Source organism: Piliocolobus tephrosceles, chromosome 12 (assembly GCF_002776525.5).
Source record: "Piliocolobus tephrosceles isolate RC106 chromosome 12, ASM277652v3, whole genome shotgun sequence".
In the NCBI taxonomy this organism is placed as follows: Eukaryota; Metazoa; Chordata; class Mammalia; order Primates; family Cercopithecidae; genus Piliocolobus; species Piliocolobus tephrosceles.
Window position 1 is genome coordinate 86,238,484 of NC_045445.1, and position 23,137 is coordinate 86,261,620.

The 23,137-nt window shown below is 38.6% G+C and overlaps 1 protein-coding gene across 2 annotated transcripts; it reads left to right on the plus strand.

The window, feature by feature from the left end:
* The first annotated feature begins 240 nt into the window (after positions 1-240).
* EDA2R (ectodysplasin A2 receptor) lies at positions 241-19,807 on the plus strand. 2 transcript variants are annotated; one of them, XM_026451948.1, is made up of 5 exons: positions 241-334; positions 13,373-13,551; positions 14,097-14,182; positions 15,807-15,971; positions 18,714-19,807. In XM_026451948.1, exons 1-5 carry the CDS (start codon positions 248-250, stop codon positions 19,088-19,090), a joined length of 894 nt encoding a protein of 297 aa, XP_026307733.1. In that variant the 5' UTR covers positions 241-247; the 3' UTR covers positions 19,091-19,807. The 2 variants fall into 2 exon arrangements, with proteins under 2 accessions (XP_026307733.1, XP_023054222.1); XM_023198454.1 differs by lacking the exons at positions 13,373-13,551; positions 14,097-14,182 and having other exon boundaries at positions 264-334; positions 15,807-15,880.
* Positions 19,808-23,137: the final 3,330 nt, after the last annotated feature.

Genomic DNA, 23,137 nt, shown 5'->3' on the forward strand with positions numbered 1-23,137 from the left:
ATTCTTAATACGATTGTCTTGAGAATTGAATGAGTTACTACATGCAAAGCATTTACAAGAGCTCATGTCACATGGTCAGAGCTATATAAGCATTAACTCTTTTGTGTTGGCTTCATCGGCCCTACTATCTCAGATCTAGATACTAGATTAAGCGGACCCAGAAGCCAAGTGACATGGAAATCACTACTTATGGTCCCTTCCCACTAGCTTGCTAGTTCTTGTGTTCTGTACCCACAGCCTTCCCACCATGGATTGCCAAGAAAATGAGTACTGGGACCAATGGGGACAGTGTGTCACCTGCCAACGGTGTGGTCCTGGACAGGAGCTATCCAAGGTAAGTTCTCCTATTCAGTACACTTTTTTTTTTATTGTTGCATCTTAGGAACCAACCCAGCAACTGAAAGAGGCCAAGATTAGGGGAGTCGGCCCTACTTATAACTAATCCAGTACAGCAGGTAAAACCTGGGATCCACAGAGCATGCAAGAGCAGTCATGATTCCAGCATGAAGTCAGCCTAGCAGGATCAGGATCAAGGGAAGTTTCCATGAGATAACAGAGTATTTCAAGAAGAGATGTGTAATGCAGAGACCCATGAGGACTGTTCAGCATTAGGGAAATCTGTCAACTAAAGCAAGGCCCAACCACATGGTGTTCAAGAGCCAGATATCAGGTCTTAGAAATGAGAAAGAGAGAAGAATCAAGAAGGCCTCTGTTCTAGAGGGTCTGCACTACTGAGGAAGCTGTGCAATGGAGAATTTAGGGATAGGGAACCAGGGAGGGTCTAAAATCCCAATTAAAGGTAAAAATCAGAACAAAATGACCAGCAAGGCAGAGACTTTATGTAACTTACTTGTTTTCAAGTCTGGATCTGCTTAATTGTTCTTTCCTCAGGTCCCTTGTTGGTCCCTGAACCTGGAGGTGTATTAAATTTTGGCTGCAGCTGGGGCTACAGAGGCCGGAAGCAAGCAGCTAGCAGATGGTTTCTGCATACTCACACCTTATTTTATGTAATTTTTGTTCTTTCAGCAGTTGCTTACTAAACACTTACAAAGTGGCAGGCATGGTTGTAGACACCATGGATATGGCAAAACGGACAAAATTAATTGCCCTCATGGACCTTACCTTCTATTATTAGTGAAAAAATAATAATTGAGACACATACAAAGATAAATGAAGAATCTAGATATGAAGATATGAGAAGAATAAAATTAGGGTGACTGGGTGGCTACTTCAGATTATGAAACAAGGAAAGGTCTCCCTAAGGAGACATCCTCTGGGGAGAGGATACTCGTGCAGAGTCCCAAGGTGAAAATGAACTAGGCATTTTGAAGGAAAAGGAGGAAGGTTAGTGCAATGAGTATATGGTGAATGAGAGGGAAGGTGGTACACAAAGAGGTCAGAGAGAAAAGTATGGACCAGACCAGATAGCGGCTTGAGGTCTATGAGAAATTTTCATTTTTCTCTAAGTGCACTAGGAGCTCTTTGGAGGGTTTGGGGTTGGGCAGTTACAGGAACCTGTGGCTGGAAAACAACATAGTAATTATCTAGCCCACTTTATTTCTACCTTTGTATTTTTAAAAATGAAGAGAATAAGGCACAGGGATATCAAAGGATACAAGCACTAATTTTAAGTTTTTACACATGGCATTATGTCCCACAGTGGGGTACCCACATGATTGATGAAGGATCACAGTACAAAGGAAAGATCGCCAGAGGTTAGGTCATGTTGGACATTAAAAGAGATATTAAAGCTTATATATATGTAATATATATACACATGAGCATGAGTCCCATCTTTGCTCTGGGCAAATTGTCTCACCTCAGAGTCAATTAAGATGTAGTAACTTGAAAGTAACATACAATTTAACCGTGACACGAACCATAAGTATATTTATTTACGTAATGAAGTCTGGTGACAGGCAGACTTTTTGCTTGTTGGGTAGATCAGCAATGTTATCAAGGACTCAGCCTCTTTTCATCCTTCATTTTGGACCTCTTGCTGTTTTGTTCTCATTATTGTGGCCTCATGATTGCAAAACTCAAAGCATCATATCTTCATACAATAGTCAAAGTCAGGAATCAGGGGCAAGGTCAAAATAGCTTGCCTTTTTTTGAGAAAAAGTCTTTTCCCAGAAGCTGTCCAACAGATTTTTCCTTATATCTTGCGGTCCAGAACTGGGTGATGTAGCTATCTTTAACTGGAATAGAGTTTGGGAAATAATTATCTAGCCAATGAGAATGGGATTGTATGATTAAGACCAATCAAGAATCCGTTCTGGAGGCTGGTCATCATGCTACCTAGAATGAAATCAGTGTTTTTATAGTAAGAAGGAAGAGGGGCAATTGTTCGAATAAGCAGCTAGAAGCATCTAACAGCCCTTTTTAAAGTTACTTTTATTTACTTTTAAATTTTATTCATGAATTATAAACATCGTCGTAAATAAATCATTGCAGAAAATTAACATCATTTCCTCAGGACATTTTCTTAACATATAATTGCCGAGCTAAATAATGCATGCGATTTTAAGACTCTTGAAATATATCAGCAGATAACACTTCTGAATTTTGTTTATGATAATTTCCACTACCATTACATTTATTTTCAACAGTGCATAGAATTCCTGTTGCAACCCTCCGTTCGGGGTCCCTGGCTTCCCGCAACAAATCCCGATGTCCCAGAAGACTAACCGCAAATGAATAATACATATTTTCATCATCTATTAATTTTATGGCTTCCTTTTAATATTAATTACTAATTTATGAGGACTTTATAATAATTTTGGTTTTATTTTTTTCTATTTGATAGGGGAAATGTACCAACTTTACTGTGTTTATTTGCCCATTTGCCTTTCCAATTTTGTGATCTGCTTCTGATTGTTTCCCTTTCTATTCTCTCTATCTATTATTTATTGTTCTTTGTCTACTCACACAAGGAATGTAAGTAGACAGACAGATAGTAGACAACAGAGTATTTTAAAAATCATTTGTATAAGAGACTTAGACTGCCATACAATAATAATGGGAGACTTCAACACCCCACTGTCAACATTAGATGGATCAACGAGACAGAAAGTTAACAGGGATATCCAAGAATTGAACTCATCTCTGCACCAAGCAGACCTAATAGACATCTACAGAACTCTCCACCCGAAAGCAACAGAATATACATTCTTCTTAGCACCACATCACACTTACTCCAAAATTGACCACATAATTGGAAGTAAGGCAGTCCTCAGCAAATGTACAAGAACAGAAATTATAACAAACTGTCTCTCAGACCACAGTGCAATCAAACTAGAACTCAGGACTAAGAAATTCAGTCAAAACCACTCAACTACATGGAAACTGAACAACTTGCTCATGATTGACTACTGGGTACATAACAAAATGAAGGTAGAGTAGAAATAAAGATGTTCTTTGAAACCGATGAGAACAAAGATACAACATACCAGAATCTCTGGGACACATTTAAAGCAGTGTGTAGAGGGAAATTTATAACACTAAATGTTCACAAGAGAAAGCTGGAAAGATCTAAAATTGACACCCTAACATCACAATTAAAAGAACTAGAGAAGCAAGAACAAACACATTCAAAAGCTAGCAGAAGGCAAGAAATAACTAAGATCAGAGCAGAGCTGAAGGAGATAGAGACACAAAAAAACCCTCCAAAAAATCAATGAATCCAGGAGCTGGTTTTTGAAAACATCAACAAAATTGACAGACTGCTAGCAAGACTAATAAAGAAGAAAAGGAGAAGAATCAAATAGATGCAATAAAAAATGAGAAAGGGGATATCACCACCGACCCCACAGAAATACAAACTACCATCAGAGAATACTATAAACACCTCTACGCAAATCAACTAGAAAATCTAGAAGAAATGGATAATTTCCTGGACACTTACACTCTACCAAGACAAAACCAGGAAGAAGTTGAATCCCTGAATAGATCAATAGCAGGTTCTGAAATTGAGGCAATAATTAATAGCCTACCAACCAAAAAAAGGCCAGGACCAGATGGATTCATAGCTGAATTCTACCAGAGGTACAAGGAGGAGCTGGTACCATTCCTTTGGAAACTATTCCAATCAATAGAAAAACAGGAAATCCTTCCTAACTCATTTTATGAGGCCAGCATCATCCTGATATCAAAGCCTGGCAGAGACACAACAAAAAAAGAGAATTTTAGACCAATATCCCTGATGAACATCAATGCAAAAATCCTCAATAAAATACTGGCAAACCGGATCCAGCAGCACATCAAAAAGCTTATCCACCATGATCAAGTAGGCTTCATCCCTGGGATGCAAGGCTGGTTCAACATACGCAAATCAATAAACGTAATCCAGCATATAAACAGAACCAAAGACAAAAACCACATGAGTATCTCAATAGATGCAGAAAAGGCCTTTGACAAAATTCAACTGCCCTTCATGCTAAAAACTCTCAACAAACTCTGCATTGATTGAACGTATCTCAAAATATTAAGAGCTATTTATGACAAACCCACAGCAAATATCATACTGAATGGGCAAAAACTGGAAACATTTCCTTGGAAAACTAGCACAAGACAGGGATGCCCTCTCTCACCACTCCTATTCAACAGAGTGTTGGAAGTTCTGGCTAGGGCAATCAGGCAAGAGAAAGAAATCAAGGGTATTCAGTTAGGAAAAGAAGAAGTCAAATTGTCCCTGTTTGCAGATGACATGATTGCATATTTAGAAAACCTCATCGTCCCAGCCCAAAATCTCCTTAAGCTGATAAGCAACTTCAGCAAAGTCTCAGGATACAAAATCAATGTGCAAAAATCACAAGCATTCTTATAAACCAATAAAAGACAAACAGAGAGCCAAATCATGAATGAACTTCCATTCACAATTGCTTCAAAGAGAATAAAATACCTAGGAATCCAACTTACAAGGATGTAAAGGACCTCTTCAAGGAGAACTACAAACCAGTGCTCAGTGAAATAAAAGAGGACACTAACAAATGGAAGAACATACCATGCTCATGGGTAGGAAGAATCAATATTGTGAAAATGGCCATACTGCCCAAGGTAATTTATAGATTCAATGCCATCCCCATCAAGCTACCAATGAGTTTCTTCACAGAATTGGAAAACACTGCTTTAAAGTTCATATGGAACCAAAAAAGAGCCCACATTTCCTTGACAATCCTAAGTCAACAGAACAAAGCTGGAGGCATCACGCTACCTGACTTCAAACTATACTACAAGGCTACAGTAACCAAAACAGAGATATAGAACAATGGAACAGAACAGAGTAATCAGAAGTAATACCACACATCTACAGCCATCTGATCTTTGACAAACCTGAGAAAAACAAGAAATGGGGAAAAGATTCGCTATTTAATAAATGGTGCTGGAAAAATTGGGTAGCCATAAGTAGAAAGGTGAAACTGGATCCTTTCCTTATTCCTTATACGAAAATTAATTCAAGATGGATTAGAGACTTAAATTTTAGACCTAATACCATAAAAACCCTAGAAGAAAACCTAGGTAATACCATTCAGGACATAGGCATGGGCAAGGACTTCATGTCTAAAACACCAAAAGTAATGGCAACAAAAGCCAAAACTGACAAATGCTATCTAATTAAACTAAAGAGCTTCTGCACAGCAAAAGAAACTACCATCAGAGTGAACAGGCAACCTACAGGATGGGAGAAAATTTTTGCAATCTACTCATCTGACAAAGGGCTAATATCCAGAACCTACAAAGAACTCAAACAAATTTACAAGAAAAAACCAACAACCCCATCAAGAAGTGGGCAAAGGATATGAACAGACATTTCTCAAAAGAAGACATGCATACAGCCAACAGACACATGAAAAAACGCTTTGTCTCTTGTTTCTGTGTTTGTTTTCTCTGTTTTTTGTCCCTCTATTTGTCTTTTCTTGCCTTCCTTGTGGGTTACATGAACATTTTATTTAGGATTTTGTCATGATTTATTTGTAGTTTTTTTGAGTGTATCTCTTTGTATCATCTTATTAGAGGTGGTTCTGAGTATTACATGAAAAACTAACACGTTACTTTTTCAGTGTCAGCTGGTATCAACATTTTGCCATTTCAAGTGAAGTACTGAAATATCTGTTCCATTTAGATTCCTTTCCTTTCCCCCACTTTTAAATATCATTGTCACAAATATCAGATATAATTTTTGTTAAATTTGCTTTAATCATCAACTATGATTTATAAAATGCATGAAGAGAAAGACAGTGCATTTTATAGACCCATATTTTTCTCTCCCAGTGTTCCTTCCTTCTTGATGCTCCAATATTTCTTCTTTTATCACTTCCACTCTTTTTTAAATCATTTCATTTCTGTTTATGAACTCCCTTTAGCATTATTTAAGGGTAGGCCTACTAGCAACTCATTATGTTAGTTTTCCTTTGCCTGAGAATGTTTTTATGTACCTTCACTTCTGAGGATACTTTCACTGGATATAAATTTGCAGTTGGCGGTTTTTTAATTTCAGTACTTGAAAAATGTAGTTCTTCTTCCTGGCCTCCATGGCTTCTGATAGAAACACACTGTCGTATCATTTGAATGGATGTTTTTCTATAGATGATGTCATTTCTTCTTGGCTATTTTCAATATGTTTTATTTTCTTTAGTTTTCAGAAGTTTTATTATGATGTGTGTTGGTGTGCGTTTCTTTGGATTTATTCTATTTGGGGTCTGTTAATCCTCTTTAACTTGTAGATCTTTTACCAAATTTGTGAAATTTTCTACCAATTTGTTTGAAAATATTTTTAGATAAACATTTTTAAAATTTTTATTTTCATGAGATTCTGAGAATATGATTGTTTTATATTTTGTTATAGTCTCATAGGTTCTTGAGGCTTTGTTCATTTCATTTTATTTTGCTGTTTTCTCCCTGTTGTTCATATTGCATAAATTCTATCGTTCTATCCTGAAGTTCACTGTTTCTATCATCTGTCTCTTCTCTACTACCGAGCCCATCCAGTGAGTTTTAAAAATTTCTGTCATTTTATTTTTAATAATTATCATCTACTTATTTAAAAAAAATACTTCTGTTTCTTTGATGAGGTTTTCTAGTTTTAAGATAATTTTAAATTGTTTTTTAAAACATTGTTATTATAGGTGCTTTAGAATCCTTGTTCAATCATTCCAACATCTGCTTTATCTAAGAGTTGCTGTCAGTTAATTGATTTTTCTCATTCATGTTGTGATTTTCCTTATTCTTATTTTCATGGGTGTTTTTTCATTGAGTTCTGGACATTTTGTCAATTATATCAGGAGACTCAGGGTCCTATTTAAATCTTGGCTACTTTATCAGGCAGCCATCTGTTTAGGTTTAGCATACAGGTTCTGGCCTATGTTTGTGAGCTGCAGTTCTAAAGACTATTTAATTTCCAGGACCTTTGTAGTGTTATTTGTGATCTGTGGGGTTTATCTTTGCTGCCGCAGGTATAGAAGATTTCCTGGGCCAGGTCACTGGTCCATCTAGGTCAGCATAAAGAAGTGTCTGAGTTGTGGAGTCAAAGAACATTTCCCATACTGTACTACTTGTTATTAGTAGGATACCACTTGCCAGTATATCCCCGCCACCTGTTCCTATGTGGGGGAAAAGAATCTCAGACCCACAGGACAAAGAAGTATTTGAGCTGGGTACTTATGATGGAATCTCTGGTGCCCCCTGCAGCCTATTGTCTCTAGTTGTGGGTGGGGAATCTCAGGCCCATGGGGAAGAGGTTTCTCAGGCAAACAATTTGTGCCTCAATTTTGCTTATTTGTGAAACATGGATTATAATGCACCCTTATAAGATTTTATGAATAAACAAGTATATAAATTCATGAGTGTGTGGAGTTTTGTCTGATTGATTCAATTATTTAGTCACAATATTCAGAATGGCATTCTCACACATTGTAGTGGCTTCAAAAATGTTTTCTGAGTTAACCAATAAAATAAAAGGGAGTGCTAAGCAATTAATCAATCAATCAGTCACTCAACTTATTGGTTAACTTTCAATAAATGCTTGCTTGCTTTTGTCATTCTCTTCTCTAGCAAGTGAGTAAGTCAGGAGTCAGGCACAGGTCTTCTGATTCCATTGCTATAGACAGAATAAAAACTTGCTTTCCAGAAGAACAATACCTAAAGTTCATCTGTTCATTGAAGGATTATTATGTTCTAGACATGGTGACAAGCACTACACACAACCCACACACAGAGCTATATATGTATCTCTGTGTATGTGTGTGTGTGTGTGTATCTGGTTAAGAGACGTCCTTTATCTAAATAAGAGCTGTTTGTGTTTCTTTTTCTGTGAATATATGTTTAGTTTCTTATAAGGTTGTTGTTGTTAATTTATACTAGCTCTGTATGTTAGGAATATAAATCTTTAGTCTGTGATATGGTGTACATCTGTTTACTAGTTCATTATTTATCTTCTAATTTTGCTTATGAATCTTTTACCCTGGAACTTTTTAAAATTTTTATGTAATTAGATCTATCTATCTTTCCTTTATTGCTTCTGGACTTTGAATTGCAGTTAGAGAAAATTTCTCCACTCCCAGATTAAAGAGAAATTTATTTATATTTTGTTTTGGTACTTTTTGGTTTTAATTTTTATCTATAAATTTCTGATCTATTTTGAATTTACTCTGGTGTATAGTGTGAGGAATGTATCCAATTTTATCATTTTTCATATTGTCATTCAGTTATACAACGTAACCTATTTAAAAAGCCAGCTATTCTCCATTGCTTTGAGATATACCCTTTGTTCATTTGGTCAGCTCATGTAATCTTAACAAACCTATAAGTTAGATAGCATTATTTACAATTGGATTGATGAGAAAATTCAGGCTCAATGACTTGCCCAAGGTCACATCGCTGGTCAGTGATAGAAGTGGGAGTTACAGATAGGTCTTCATTACCGTGGATCAGGGATTTTCATCACTACATTATATTTCCTAATAGTTTGACCCTCAGCTCACTGTTTTAAGCAGATATGGAAGCTATCACCATTCCAGTGGTGCACATAAGGTAGCAGAGATTACAAGAAACCCTTTGCCTTTTCAAGAAACTTAGAGTAAAATGGCTAGTGCTCATATCAGATCTCATTGGCAAATGGGATCATTGTGAGTGAGGCTGCAAGGCATTGAGTAAAGCCTGGGTGGGCAAACACAGGGACAGAATGGCAGGAGTATTTAGAGCCTGCCTGATGCTCAATTTTTCCAACTCCTGGGAAAGTATAACTTAAATATTAGTTCACGTAATACTAACTGCTGTAACAAATACTAAAGTTTGATGACATAACAGGTTAAGGGTTTATTCCTGAATGTAACTCCAATCCATGTTGGGGAGTAGGAATATTCTTCTCAGCCATTGAGGAAGCCAGGCTTATGGGAGCTCTGTATTTTTTAAACAGCCTTATTAAACTACAGTTCACCTACCAGGCAATTCACCCATGTAAGTTTACAATTCATGGTTTTTGGTATACTGCATTATGATTTTTAAGGTTGTGGTAAAATATATAATCTCAAATTTGCTGTATTAACCATTGTAAGTGTATAATTCAGTAGCATTAATCATATTCACAATGTTATGCAACCATCACCCCTTTATTTCTAAGACTTTTTATTACCCCAATACAATCTCTGTATGCGTTAAGCAATAACTCCCAATTTCTCCCTTCCCAAAGCACCTGATAGCCTCTACTCTCTATCTCTACAAATTTTCCTATTCTAGATATTTCATATAAGTGGAATCATATTTTTTCATGCAATTACCTTTACCAGAGATATTTACTCTTTTTATGGCTTTGTGTTACTGTCCATTGTCTGTTCATTTCAGCCTGAAGGATTCCCTTCTTATAGTCAGGTCTAGTGATATCAATCAGCTGTTGTTTATCTAGGGATGTTTTAATTATTCCTTTATTTTTGAAGAACTTTTTTGCTGTATATAGAGTTCTTGGTTAACAGTTTATTTGTTTAGGCACTTACATATGTCATCTCAGTGACTTTAAGTCTCTGCACTTTGTGATGAGAAATATACTTTGAATCTTTCTGAGAATACCTTTACTTGACAAATAATTTCACTCTTCATTTTCAATATTTTCTTTTTGTTTTCAGCTATAAACATTTTGTTGATAGTGTATCTCAGCACGGGTCTCTTTATGTTTACTCTGCTTGGAGTTTCTTGAGCATCTTGGATGAGTAAATTTATGTCTTTCATCAAATTTGAGAAGTTTTAAGCCATTATTTCTTCAAATAGTCATTCTCGTTCCTCATCTCCCAATTTTTTGTGGGAATCCCATAATGCATATATGGGTCACCTGCATGATGTTCCACAAGTTCCTTATGTTCTGTTTACTTTCTTCTCCTCAGACTTGATAATTGAAATTGTCCTACATTCAGGTTTGCTCATTTTTTTATTTTACCTACTCAAGTTCTCTAGTGAAGTTTTCATTTCATTTATCTTAATTTTTCGCTCCAACATTTATGTTTGGTTCCTTTTTACAATTTTTCTTTACCAATATTGTCACTTTGTTTATACATTTGTTTCCTGATTTCTTTTAATTCTTTGTCCATGTTTGTCTTTGAGCAAATTTAAGATGGTTCTTTTAATCTTTGTCTACTAAGTGCAATGCCTGGGCTTCCTCAAGAATAGTATCAGTTCTTTCTTTTTCTTGTTCCTTTGAATGGGCCACAGTTGCCTGTTTCTTTTTACACTGTGTGATTTACTTTTTGTTGTTAAAAACTGGGCTGTTTTGTATTGTAATGAAGTAACTCTGGAAGTTGGATTCCCCCTCTTCCTCACATTTACCTGTTTTATTTTTGTTTATTTTTGTTTTTTTTTTTTCTAGATTTGTGTTGTTGAAGGTGATAGTGTCCTTCTGTTGTTGTTGTTGTTGTTATTATTATTATTATTATTATTATTATTATTATTATTATTATTATTATTTTGTTTGAGACTGGGTGTTGCTCTGTCACCCCAACTGGAGTGTGGTGTCATGGTTATTGTTGACTGCAGCCTCCACTTCCTGGGCTCTAGCGATCCTCCCAACTTAGCCACCTGAGTAGCTGGGACCAGAGGTGCATGCCACCATGCCCAACTAATTTTTGTATTTTTGGTAGAGACAGGGCTTTGCCATGTTGCCTAGGCTAGCACTCCATTTGTTTAGGTGTTTTTCCAAACTATTTTTGTAGAGACTATTTTTTGTCATGCATCGTCATTGAAACCTATGTTAATTTAGCTCATGTTCAGCTAATGTTTGGACAGCAATTTCATTGAATGTTAAAAGTTAAAAAATGACAACAACAACCAAAAGAAAAAATAGTCACACACTTCTATCATATTTTTAGATTGGCTCTGTGCTGAGGCACTCCTCAAACAGTTAGCCAAATGTGCACTTAAGTTAAGGATCAGCCTGACATGTAAGCTTTAGGTCTCCACTAGTATTTTATGAGCATGTGTCTTGTATGCACACACCTTTCTAAATTCCTCCACGTGGATACTTTTGAATGTCCTTATTTCTAAAGGAACCCCCGTCCAGCTTTTGCTTCCAGATTCAGACAGTCTGTTTTATTTCTTAATCCATAATCATTGCCCTAGGCATTGTGGTTTGTTAGTTTGTCTTGCAGCATTTTGAAACAATGCCCATCACTTTTCCAATCTGCATTCTGAATCGAGTGGAACATACATAAATACCTTAGATCAGACCTTCAAATAGCCCTCAAAGAGGTTAGGACAGATATACACTTATTGACAATTACTTATTGACAGTAATTTGTCAATAAGTTTTGCTTAGCTCATTCTGGAATCGGGTACTGAGGTCTCACACTAGGAATCCAGGCTGAGGCTACTTTAAGACTTACACTACTTTAGGATTGCCACTGCTCTGCGGTGACGGATGTAACAAGAACAAGTAAAAACAGCAGAAAACGACTTTCCTATTATTTTCAAATGGCTTTTTCTTGAATTTAACATTTACATGATTCATGTAAGCCTTTGAATGTTTTCCAGAGTTCTGACAACATTGATTATGACAGTTCCTGCTTGTTTTTCTATGTTTCTGTGGGGGCATAAGAGCTTGAAGCTGCCCACTCCTCCATTTTATCTGGTTTCCTCTATCATTCTTAATATATTTATTCCAAGGTTTCCAGGGGTGTCAGCAGGCACTGGAAAATGAATGTATGAAGAAAATTTAAGTATCACACAGGGCATATTTTTGAGTCAGGCCTGGGAATGGCAAACAATATTAGTATCCGTATTTCATTGGCTAAAAATGATGCACATGCCCCCACTTCATTGCAGTGGGGTTAAGGAATATAGGCTAGTGGTATTCCCAGGAGAAATAAAGAATAGGTTAAGTGAACAACCAGCCAGCTTCTGCTACAACTAGCATATAGTTAATATCCTTCTACAACTAGAGTTGTTTCTTTGAGAAAGAGCTGTGACTGGTATCAGGCAGGAATCTTGTTCCTGTTGGGATTAGGCTGTCAGCTTTAATAATCTTTAGAGAAGATTTATTCCAATTTACTCAGTGTTGGGACTTCTGATGCCCAGAAATTGGGGGTCGGGGAGGAAGGAGTATGGCCCAACCTAGTACCAGAGCTGAGATAAGAGCCAACTAGAGTGTTTGCCTCTCATCTATACCATTGGCATTGAAACTTTTTTTATCATGATCTAGAGTAAGAAATAACTTTTTGTCACAACTCAGTGTATGCTTTCATGCATTTTATCTAGAAAACTTTTATAAAACAGTACTGATGTGGGTAGTGCTTATGACTATTTGTCAAATATTCCAGCTCCCCACATTCTGTCACATTGTAGAACTGCATTTTCATGTACCCTTTGTAGTTATTAATGATGATGTGATATGTACGGCCAAGGACATGTGAGTAAAGCAATATGGGTCATTTTTTGGGGGAAAACTTTAAGAGCTTGTACACAGTTCAGAATGTTTCAATCATAAAAGAACAAAAATAAAGCTTCTGTAACCCTGGGTACCCCATTGAGGATGATGTACAGCAGAGTCCTCAGGAACCCCCTGGTAGGCAAATATGATGAGTAAGAAATAAACTTTTATTCTTTTAAGACACTGAGATTTAGGGTTTGATTTTTGCCATACTACAGCATAGCCTATGCTGACTGATACAAATACTTAGCTTTACTTCATTCTGTATACTCTTATAGTTGATATTATTATTCTATTTTGTTCTATTTTATCTTTCAATGCTGGCTGGAAGCTAGTGAATTGGTTTTATGATTTAGTAATGGGGTTGCAAGTTGAAAAATACTACTCTGTGCATGTCCATTTGTCCCACAGGTGATCCCATCTCCAAGCTCCTATAAAGCAATATTAACACCTCCCATCTCTTTACAGGATTGTGGTTATGGAGAGGGTGGAGATGCCTACTGCACAGCCTGCCCTCCTCGCAGGTACAAAAGCAGTTGGGGCCACCACAGATGTCAGAGTTGCATCACCTGTGCTGTCATCAATCGTGTTCAGAAGGTCAACTGCACAGCTACCTCTAATGCTGTCTGCGGGGACTGTCTGCCCAGGTGAGCCTGCTTTATGAGACCAAGCTTGTCTGGGCTTTTCTAGCTGTTGGAGGTATCTCCCATCCTCAACTCTCAGAACCTAGTTGAAGTATTCTACCTATCAACATAATATTCAGTTTAAGCTCCAAGAAGAGAGAAGTGGTGTCTTCCCAAGATCCCTCTATAAAGTGCTTAGCACATTGTCAGTCACAGATGAGTACTTGACAGCTTTTTCATCATCACTCTCAGCCGAAGACCAAAGTTCAAGGTAAATCTCACTGTAGACTTAAAAGAAGCTATGATGTACTTGGTAGCAAAGCAGTGCACCCCTCTCTCGTGGAATTAGGTCTCCTTTTGGCTACAAGGTGTGATGAATGGGGGAAGAAGTAGAGTGTCTGTCTGGGTCTCTGAGTCAGAATAAGACAAAGAGGCAGATAACTCAGAATGAGGGGTGGGCACTTACTTTCAGGTTGGCAAGATTCTTAGGAGCTGCTTTCCCAGGACGAACTGGTCCACGTGCATTGCTTGTTTGATCACCCTGCCATTCCTAATTGCTCTGAACACAGGTTCTACCGAAAGACACGCATTGGAGGCCTGCAGGAACAAGAGTGCATCCCATGCACGAAGCAGACTCCCACCTCTGAAGTTCAATGTGTGTACCCAGTTCTCTTCTTCCCTTTTCTTCACATTCCATGGGGTGGCAACAAGATAGGGTAGTAAATACTTCCCCTATCCCCTCATACCTTTTTCATGTAGAATAGAGTAGCAAGGCAATCAGATTAGAATTTTCGTTTTACAACATATTATTTTTGCAACTCTGTGCAAATCATTCAATCTCATTGAACCTCATTTCCCACCTCTGAAAAAAGGGTGAGTCATGATAATCATTTTTCTTCATACTTTGTGTGGTGGGTGTCTAGGTCTAATGATAAAATGGATATTAGGAAGCACTTTACAAATTATAATATTTGTACACTTATGAGGTATTACTATTATACAAAGTATATAGGAGCCCTTAGAGCTGAGGACTTGTAAGAGGCTGAATGAAGAACCAGGGTCTAATCTATGCCTATATCACTATCCATTTATCTGGTTGTCTGTCTTTTTTGTCCACCATCTATTTGCTTACTTACTATTTTAAAATTATTGATATATTTTTTAAATCATGAAAAATTTCAAACATGTAGAAATATTTTTTAAGTGCAGAAAAATGTAAAATTAAAATGCAATTACCCAGCATCTATCCAAAGTTAATAAATCATAGCATTTTGCATATTTGCTTCAGATTTTTTAAAAGAATGAAGATTCCACAGAGATAATGGAATTCTCTTTTAGATTCTCTCAGAGTCCTGTTACCTCCCTACCTCCTCAGATACAACCACTATCCTGAAATTGTATGTATTCTGTTGGTAGGCTATGCTACAGTAATAAACAAACAGCAAAATTTCAGTGAATTTATACAATAAAAGTTTGTTCTTTTTACTATGCAAAGGCCTTCCTACATCATTTGACTGTGCACTCTAGACCATATGTCTTCCAGGTTGATGATACAGGGGAAGAGATGGAGGAGACATATTGGTTCTTAACTGCCTCAGTCTGGAAGTGACACATGTCATTTCAACTCACAGTTCATTGGCCAGAAGTACTCTTATGGCCTTACTGCAAGGGCATAAGGGGAACACATGGAAGTATGTGGATAATTGGTGAGCACCATGCCTCTGCCATACTCTCCACTAATGTTTTAATACTTGGGTTCTTTTGTGATATATGTGCATGTTCATAACTGATATATGCTATTATTATGTATTTTATAATGTTTTACAGAAGCGATATCAAGCTATATGTTCTGTTTCTCCAAATTTCTTTTTCCCCTCTATATTATTTATACTGATCCATAAAGGTCTTTAAGTGCTGTATAATAATGTAAGATTTTAGGATTATGTCATGATTTGTTATATCTTGTGCTCTACTGAGGAATGTTTTAGCTTGTTTCCATTGATCTGGATTGTATAATTAGATGTGGCATAGAAAAATCATAGGATGCGTGCATCTTAGATTAATTGTACTAATTTGTACATACCAGCAGTATATACAAATTCTTTTGCCTTGTTCTTCATGATTTTGCCTGCTCTAGAAAGAAGCAAAATGAGCATAGCCACCCTAATTGGGGAAGGCCCTAGGGAGAAGGGTGACAGCCTGAGGAAGTCCAGGCCCAGGGTCAGTGTGACTGTTTACTGCCCACACTAACTGACCTCCCCCATTTTTCTGTCTCACAGGTGCCTTCCAGTTGAGCTTAGTGAAGGCAGATACACCCACAGTGCCCCCTCAGGAGGCCGCACTTGTTGCACTGGTGAGCAGCCTGCTAGTGGTGTTTACCCTGGCCTTCCTGGGGCTCTTCTTCCTCTACTGCAAGCAGTTCTTCAACAGACATTGCCAGCGTGGTAAGGGTGGCTGTTTCATGTTTCACATGAATCAGAAACAAGGCTCTTATTGGCAGAATAGAGGAATGTTCTGGGGTTGAGAGATAATGGGCCTTTTCTACTCTGCTTGAAAACCCCATGAATAGTCTTCTGTTGGCCTGGGGAACTATCTGGGGCTGCAATAGAAAGCATGGGACTTCAGAGATTACTGAAGCCAACCCTGAGAGTTTAGAAGACCTGGTTCATCACGTTTCAGGAGTTTTTAAAGGAACGTGGTATGGTGGGAAACCCCTCAGGAAAGGAATCTGGAGACCTAGGTTCTACATCTACCTCTAAATCACCATGAAACCTTAGACAAGTCATCTAGCCTCTTCAGACCTCTTTCTTCTTAATCTTTAAGATAAGAGACAGGATTGGATTTGTTGATTTCTAAGATTTCTTCCAATTCTTTATATCTATACTAGTAGGTATAAATTATAAAGCATGTCATGAATTGAGGAAGGCTCGGCTATATCTGAGATATGACTGTAATAAAAGTGGTTGAGGTCTAAGGCAACTGCTATCAGTATAATAACTTCACAAATGCGGATAACTGAAAGCCCTATGTCCAGAGGAGTCGGCAAACCTAGACTTTTTCCCTCAGATAATACTGATGTCCAAGAGGTCTGGCCCAGTTCGTATCAGATGGCCATACAAAATTCCAGATGGAAAATCATATTTAAAGTTACAATAACATTGTGATCTCCATTAAGCACAACTTCAGCTACTAGACAAGAATGGGGGACAGAAAATCCAGCTCACTGAGGGAAGAGATGGAGGAGGTGGGAAGGTGGCTGGTCAGGACCAGGCAAAGAGTTAGAACTCCAGCCAAGAGTACCAAGGTTCAGTGCAGCTTCAGTGCCATTAAGGGAACTGAGAGTTAGGCAAGGACACTGAAACAGGAACTCAGATCAGAGAATGAAGTTGATTTATAACAGGGAGGATAAAGTTCACTAGATAAAAGAGTGCTAAGGACTCCTTTTCATCTTTGTGTCCAAAGCAGCAGTATTTGTGTGGGAAGATCCTGCTAACGTAAATTTGCCTTAGTCAGTTTGGCTCTGGGGCCTAGCAGTTGATCTTGAAAAGCCCAAGAGGTATATTTGGTTGTGCCCTGGCTTAATTGGAGATGAATATAGCATTTCATGGGCTGCAGGATACACGGGAAACACTGTTGTCCCTTTATGATTTTTCTCAAAGTCTACTTCTTGCTAGCTCCTGGAACATTGTGACTCAGGGTAGATATTCCTGTTTCTGACTTTGGAGGCCAGCGTCCCATATAAGAGTTGTTGCATAGGCCCTGGATGCGTGGACATGAAACATGAACAATGAAGCATTTGGACTCCAGGGTCCAGAAAATGAAAAGGAGAGAATATCAGAGAGCTGCCTCCGGAGAGGAGAGATGGATAACCCTTTTTTGCTCTCCTTCTATCCTGAAGATAATAATATGGTAACCTGCTTGGAATATGAAGGCAGGCAGTTTCTTCACTGTTTTTATAAGGGGTAGGAAGGCTAGACATTTCCTCACTTTGGAAAACTGTTTTTCAGGAGTCACTGACTTACACACATACAGGAGTGAGATGTATATGTGAATTAGATCCAATGTAAGATTGCAAGAGAGAAAAGTAGCAACTGTGGCAAACTAGAGAGCACATCCCTTATCAAAAGGAGAATCCCACTACTTGGCTCCAGCTCTTTGTAACCACGTGGAAAAATTTAGTGTTGCAAGATCTTCTACATTTTCAAGAGAATTCAGAAATCTGGAATTTTTTACTGAAATTGTGTTAAACATAATCAATGAATTTGAATAAAGAACAAAATCACAACCAAAGCAAAGAGGCCAAACACACATCCCATAGGTTCTCAGTTTGTGACCTGATGTTGAATTGGACCCATGCATAAAGGGGATATTACTTTTCTATCATGGCCATAACAAATTACCACACAATTAGTAGCTTATTATCTCACAGTTTCCATAGCTCAGAAGTTCAGTAGGCTCAATTTGGTCTCTGCTTAGAGTCTCAAACAATGTCAAAATTAAGATATTGGCAGGGCTGTGTTTCTTTCTGGAGTCTCTGGGAGAGAATCTATTTGTTTGATCATGCACAAAGGTGGCAGAATTCAGGTCTATGCAGTTAAAGGACTTAGGTCCCATTTCCTTGCCAGCTGTAAGCCTCTAGGGCCACTTACATTCTTTGACTCATGGCCCCCTTCTATTTTCAAAACTAGCAATGGTGAGTTCTTCTCATGCCACATCTCTCTGATACTCTCTATCTCCTCTGCCTTCCTCTTCTGCTTTTAGGGACACAGGATTACATTGGATCCATAGAATAATCCAGGATTCTCTCCCTATTTTGAGATCCATAACCTTAATTCCATCTGCAGAGTCTAGTTTGCCATATAACTTAATGTACATAGACATAAGACCAAACCAAATGGCAAGGGAGACGGTATCAAAATCCTGTTTCCCACAAAGGTGTCCTTTTCTCTAGAGAAATTGATTATTTTCCCTGATCCAGTACCAGGCAGCCTCAATCTGATACCCGAATGTAAGTATGTCTCTCAACTGTGTCACCTCAGCCTGGTGCTACGTGCTCTAGTCCCCAGGGAGAGAAAGGGAAGAATCAGCTCCCAGACCTTTCCCTATCTTGTGCTCAGTACCGAGTGCCCAGTTGAGAAGAGCCCCTGCTTTGGGGTAACCCAGTGGCTTTTTGCTTCGAGTTGCAGGAGGTTCGCTGAAGTTTGAGGCTGATAAAACAGCAGAGGAGGAATCTCTCTTCCCCATGCCACCCAGCAAGGAGACCAGTCCTGAGTCCCAAATGAGTGAGAGCATCTTTCAGACCCAGCCACTTAACCCTATCCTCGAGGATGACTGCAGCTCGACTAGTGGCTTCCCCACACAGGAGTCCTTTACCACGGCCTCCTGCGCCTCAGAGAGCCACTTCCACTGGGTCCACAACCCCATCGAATGCACAGAGCTGGACCTGCAAAAGTTTTCCAGCTCTGCCTCCTATACCGGAGTTGAGACCTTGAGGGGAAACACAACCGAAAGCACTGGAGACGGACTGGAGCTCAATGTGCCCTTTGAAATTCCCAGCCCTTAACTCTAATGAGGTGAGCTGGAAAGGTGGATCAGAAAAAAAACAAAAACAACAGAAAATAAAACAGAAATTAAGGACTACCCTCAAGGAATTCCCCTCTGGAATATTATTATTCACTGGGAGTGGAGGAACAACAGCAAGATAGGAACACTTGTGGGTGGAGGGGCAACAGTGGTGTTGCTATACTTTTAAGCCAGATAGATATCACACTTCTGGGTCTGCAATTGTCAGGGAACTGGCAAGGTTGTCATGACACCAGTCTCTCCATTCTGTCCTTTTTCAAGCTGTCTCAGGGCGCCACTATCTAATGGTCATATTCAGGTATCTCCCTTTGTGTGTACAAGCAGCATAGCACAGTAGAAAAAAAATATACAAGCCTTGTCATCTGGAAACCCTACATTTGAAATCAACCTCCATTCCCTAATAACTATACAAACTTTGTGCATATATCCCTTCATTTTACGTTTTACAGAGGCAGGAACTGAGACACAGAGAGGGAAAGTTAGTTTCTCAAAGTCACAGAGCAAATTAGTGGGCTAGAACTGGGCAAGAACTACATTTTAGAGTTGATCCAACTCCACCATTGCAACCATTTGATAGCCAATGTTGGTTTCTCAAAGGCTTACGTAGCATGAGGTAGAAGAGTAGGTAGATTCCCAGTTTTCAACTAACCAAATATCTTGCACTGTCCAATTCTGTATTTCTTCAGTTAATACATTTTCACTTCTCCCAATGTCTTCCTTGCTCCCTGCATCCAACCTAAGAAAATGTGAACAAATGTACATTTGAAAGTCATAACTGATATCAAATTTGAAAGTTATAACTGATATCAAATCAGTCAACTTAGATACCTTCAAGGTTATCTAGTCCAGTTCTTCTTCCAAGGCTTGGGTTCATTTTATAATATCCCCACTAAGAATTTGTGTAGTCCTTGCTCACATACTTGAGGTGGCAGAGGGCTGACTACTACTCAATGTATATTACAATATATACAATTGTGACTGGTGAATTTTAGCTCAATGTAAGAAAGAGCTTTTCCTATAGTACCCGCCTATCCATCCTGGCTCTGTTCCTTGTGCCAGACAGACCTCATCAGTTTCCTGTGCTTTAAGATAGCCCTGCAGAGGCTTGAAGACAACATCGCCTCTCTGGAGAATACCACTTTAGGTTCTTCTAAAGTATGTGGAGCTTAGAACTAAACCCATCTTCAGGATAAATGGTTTCACCAATGTAGAATAGGGTAGAATTGTCATATCCCTATCTAAGTAATGTGTTTCTGCTATTACATCCTCAACCATCAGCTTAACCTGTGATATTTGGAGGGGTAGAGAGAGAAGGGTACTAGTGACATTTACCTACATGTTTCTAACTTGATCTGCTCCCTCCCTAAGTCTCTTGGGCTCCTGGCAGCCAGTTGTTCTCTCTGGACTCTGCTTCCTTGTTGCTATACCACAACAGCAGCAGGGGCCTGAAATGTGGTGTCCGCAGGAGCTAATACTTTACAGATGTGGCATATCCTGTCCCATCCCACCAGATAATTGATTCTCCATTTCACCGGGACTGAACTGGAGCATTTCTTGCTTCCCTGTTGTAGTCTGGGGAGCCAGATTCCACATTCATGGGACTACCAGACATGTTCCTAGCTCAACTTGAATATAGAGAAGAGGAGAGAGAACAGTGAATGAGGTAGGGTTTCCATGCCTGCATTTTTGGTCAGGTAAGCCTCTCAAAATTGTGTCAGCACATCTACCTAGCACTTTAGGGACAAAATCAAGCCCTTCTCCCCTTTTAGCTCCTCCACACAGTCTCCCTCCTCAACATACACAAACACACACACACACACACACACACACACACACACACACTCACACACACATATACATACACACACACACATATTAATCTCTATCTTTGGGGAGGCCTGGTGCCATAATTCCCAAGCTCACGTCTCAGCCTGCTGCGTTGCAGCATGAGGCAGGGCAAACATTTTCCCTTTAGATTTCCGGGGCCTCACCCTGTATTTGAGGTGCTCACCACCCTCAGCAGGGAGAAGGGTTGAAGTTTGTCATTTTGGAAACTTACAGAACATTTCTGAGTCAAAATATTCTTCCTTCTGGGGCTTGGGTTCCCCAAACTACACCCAAGCAGTCCCTCAAAGACAGCCCTCAATCCATTTAAGGACATCTGAGTATGCATCTTTCTATTGAAATGTCAATTCAATCCCAGCTCTTTGATTCTTTCTCAATTGTCTTTTTGCCTTTAGCTCCCACCTATACATCTCATGCTCAGAGAAAAACAAGCTCCTTGGAGGTGGTATTCTTTATTACCTGAGAATCTGTCTGAAACTTGTACAGCTAGTTCCTGTCCCACAAGTATTAGGTGGTTTATTAAGTACATCAGACAGAATGGGCACCTCATCACCAGGTTCTAGCTCTGGCAAAAGAGTGTTCTCTACAGCAAGATTTTTGCTTTTAGAATTTTATTAAATACATCTTTTGGGTTAGTCCATCTATAAACACTGATTAAGGGCCCCTGGGGCAACCAATTGATCAGATTACTAAAAGCACTTGGGAAAAAGCAAAAAGGTCCCATTGTACTGGACTGAGGATTAGAAGCAATTGAAATACAAGCCGGTACCAAGCAAGCAGTCTGGCCCCACACAGGTATTAGCAAATATGTGGTAACCAAGGTTTTAGGCCTTGGCCTTTAGGTTTTTTTTTTTTTTTTTTTTTTCCTGCAACAGCAACAGGTTATTCTTATCTCACTGGCTTACACTGATCGTGTTTATACCTTCTGGTAGAAGAAGTAGTATCCAGAGGATTATTGGGTTTGAGCAGACTGCAGGTGTTCAAAGGTTGCCATGTGGCTGGCAGTGGTTCAAGCTCACATTTAACACTGCCACTCTAGAGGAAAGATAATGATTGTAACACAGTAATAATAATAACAAAAATATGATAAAGTGACAGAGTAAACCTTCTTCAGTGTGCTTGCTCATGGCATGAATGTTATGTGAACAGCCCAAGCCATACCCGGCATCACCTTAATGCCAACTTTTTGAGGTTCAGCAATTGGAGGCGGCAATTGGCTTTGCATTTTAAGATATTTTGGGTAAAGGTGAGTTGAAGGATGTTTTTCTTTATAATTTCTGTTTGGCCAGGGCAAACGTCATGGTTGAGTATTTGCTTCAGGAGAGTTCTTTTTACAGATTTTGTTTTCAATGCTGAGACTTATTTCTTTGAGCACTGTGTTTTTATGTGTCTTTCTACAAAGGGGTTATTAGTGGACACAAAGTACACTTGATAAAAACATATTCAACATACCCTTGAGCCTAAACAGTAGTTAAGTTGTCTCTAAATGAACTAGCAAAAAAAAAAATGTAGTTTTTGTTTGTAAGGAAAGGGAGGTATTTGCTGAGAATGAAATTTTTTGTTGTTGTTTTTGTTTTTGTTGGTTTTTTTTTTTTTTTGGATTACTGTTTTTTTCTCCATATACTTTGAGTTGGATTTGGACAGGAGGGAGTCCAGGAAAACAGTTTTTTCCTCCAAGATTCTCAGATCCAGGCTAGGAACGGATTCAGCACTACAGCGTACCCCTCCACAACATACAGCCCTGTCACACTGAGATCATAATCCCTCCTGTCTCCCTCCTGCCTACCAACCCCACCTTACTAGCTAGGTCTTCAGTGTTTTACATTGAATATTGGTACATTTTAATTATTTTTTCTCATAAATGGGTTATTTATAGAGATTTTGTTAAATCTTGAGCTATATGCATGTGTAGATAGTGACAGGGCTATGTTTCTTTATGATGCTCTGCAAACATTTCATATTGGCCAATAAACATAAATATATCCAAACACCTTGTTTATTCCTCTACTTTCAGAGAACCTGGTGAATCATTTTGCTCTTGTGTCTTTTCTCAGTGAGCACAGCAAAAAATGTGTTTCTGATCATTGGACGTGACATCAGTAGTGATGGGATTCACTAACTTGTCACACAGGAGATCTGGGTTATAGTACAAGCTCTCTTTCTTTTTCTGAAATTGTTTATG

Bases quoted from the DNA above. Each gene is read 5' to 3' on its own strand.
- EDA2R (XM_026451948.1), top strand. From the start codon at position 248: ATGGATTGCCAAGAAAATGAGTACTGGGACCAATGGGGACAGTGTGTC. The intron at 335-13,372 runs GTAAGTTCTCCT...ATCTCTTTACAG, and splicing joins CTGGACAGGAGCTATCCAAG to GATTGTGGTTATGGAGAGGG. The intron at 15,972-18,713 runs GTAAGGGTGGCT...TTCGAGTTGCAG, and splicing joins CAACAGACATTGCCAGCGTG to GAGGTTCGCTGAAGTTTGAG.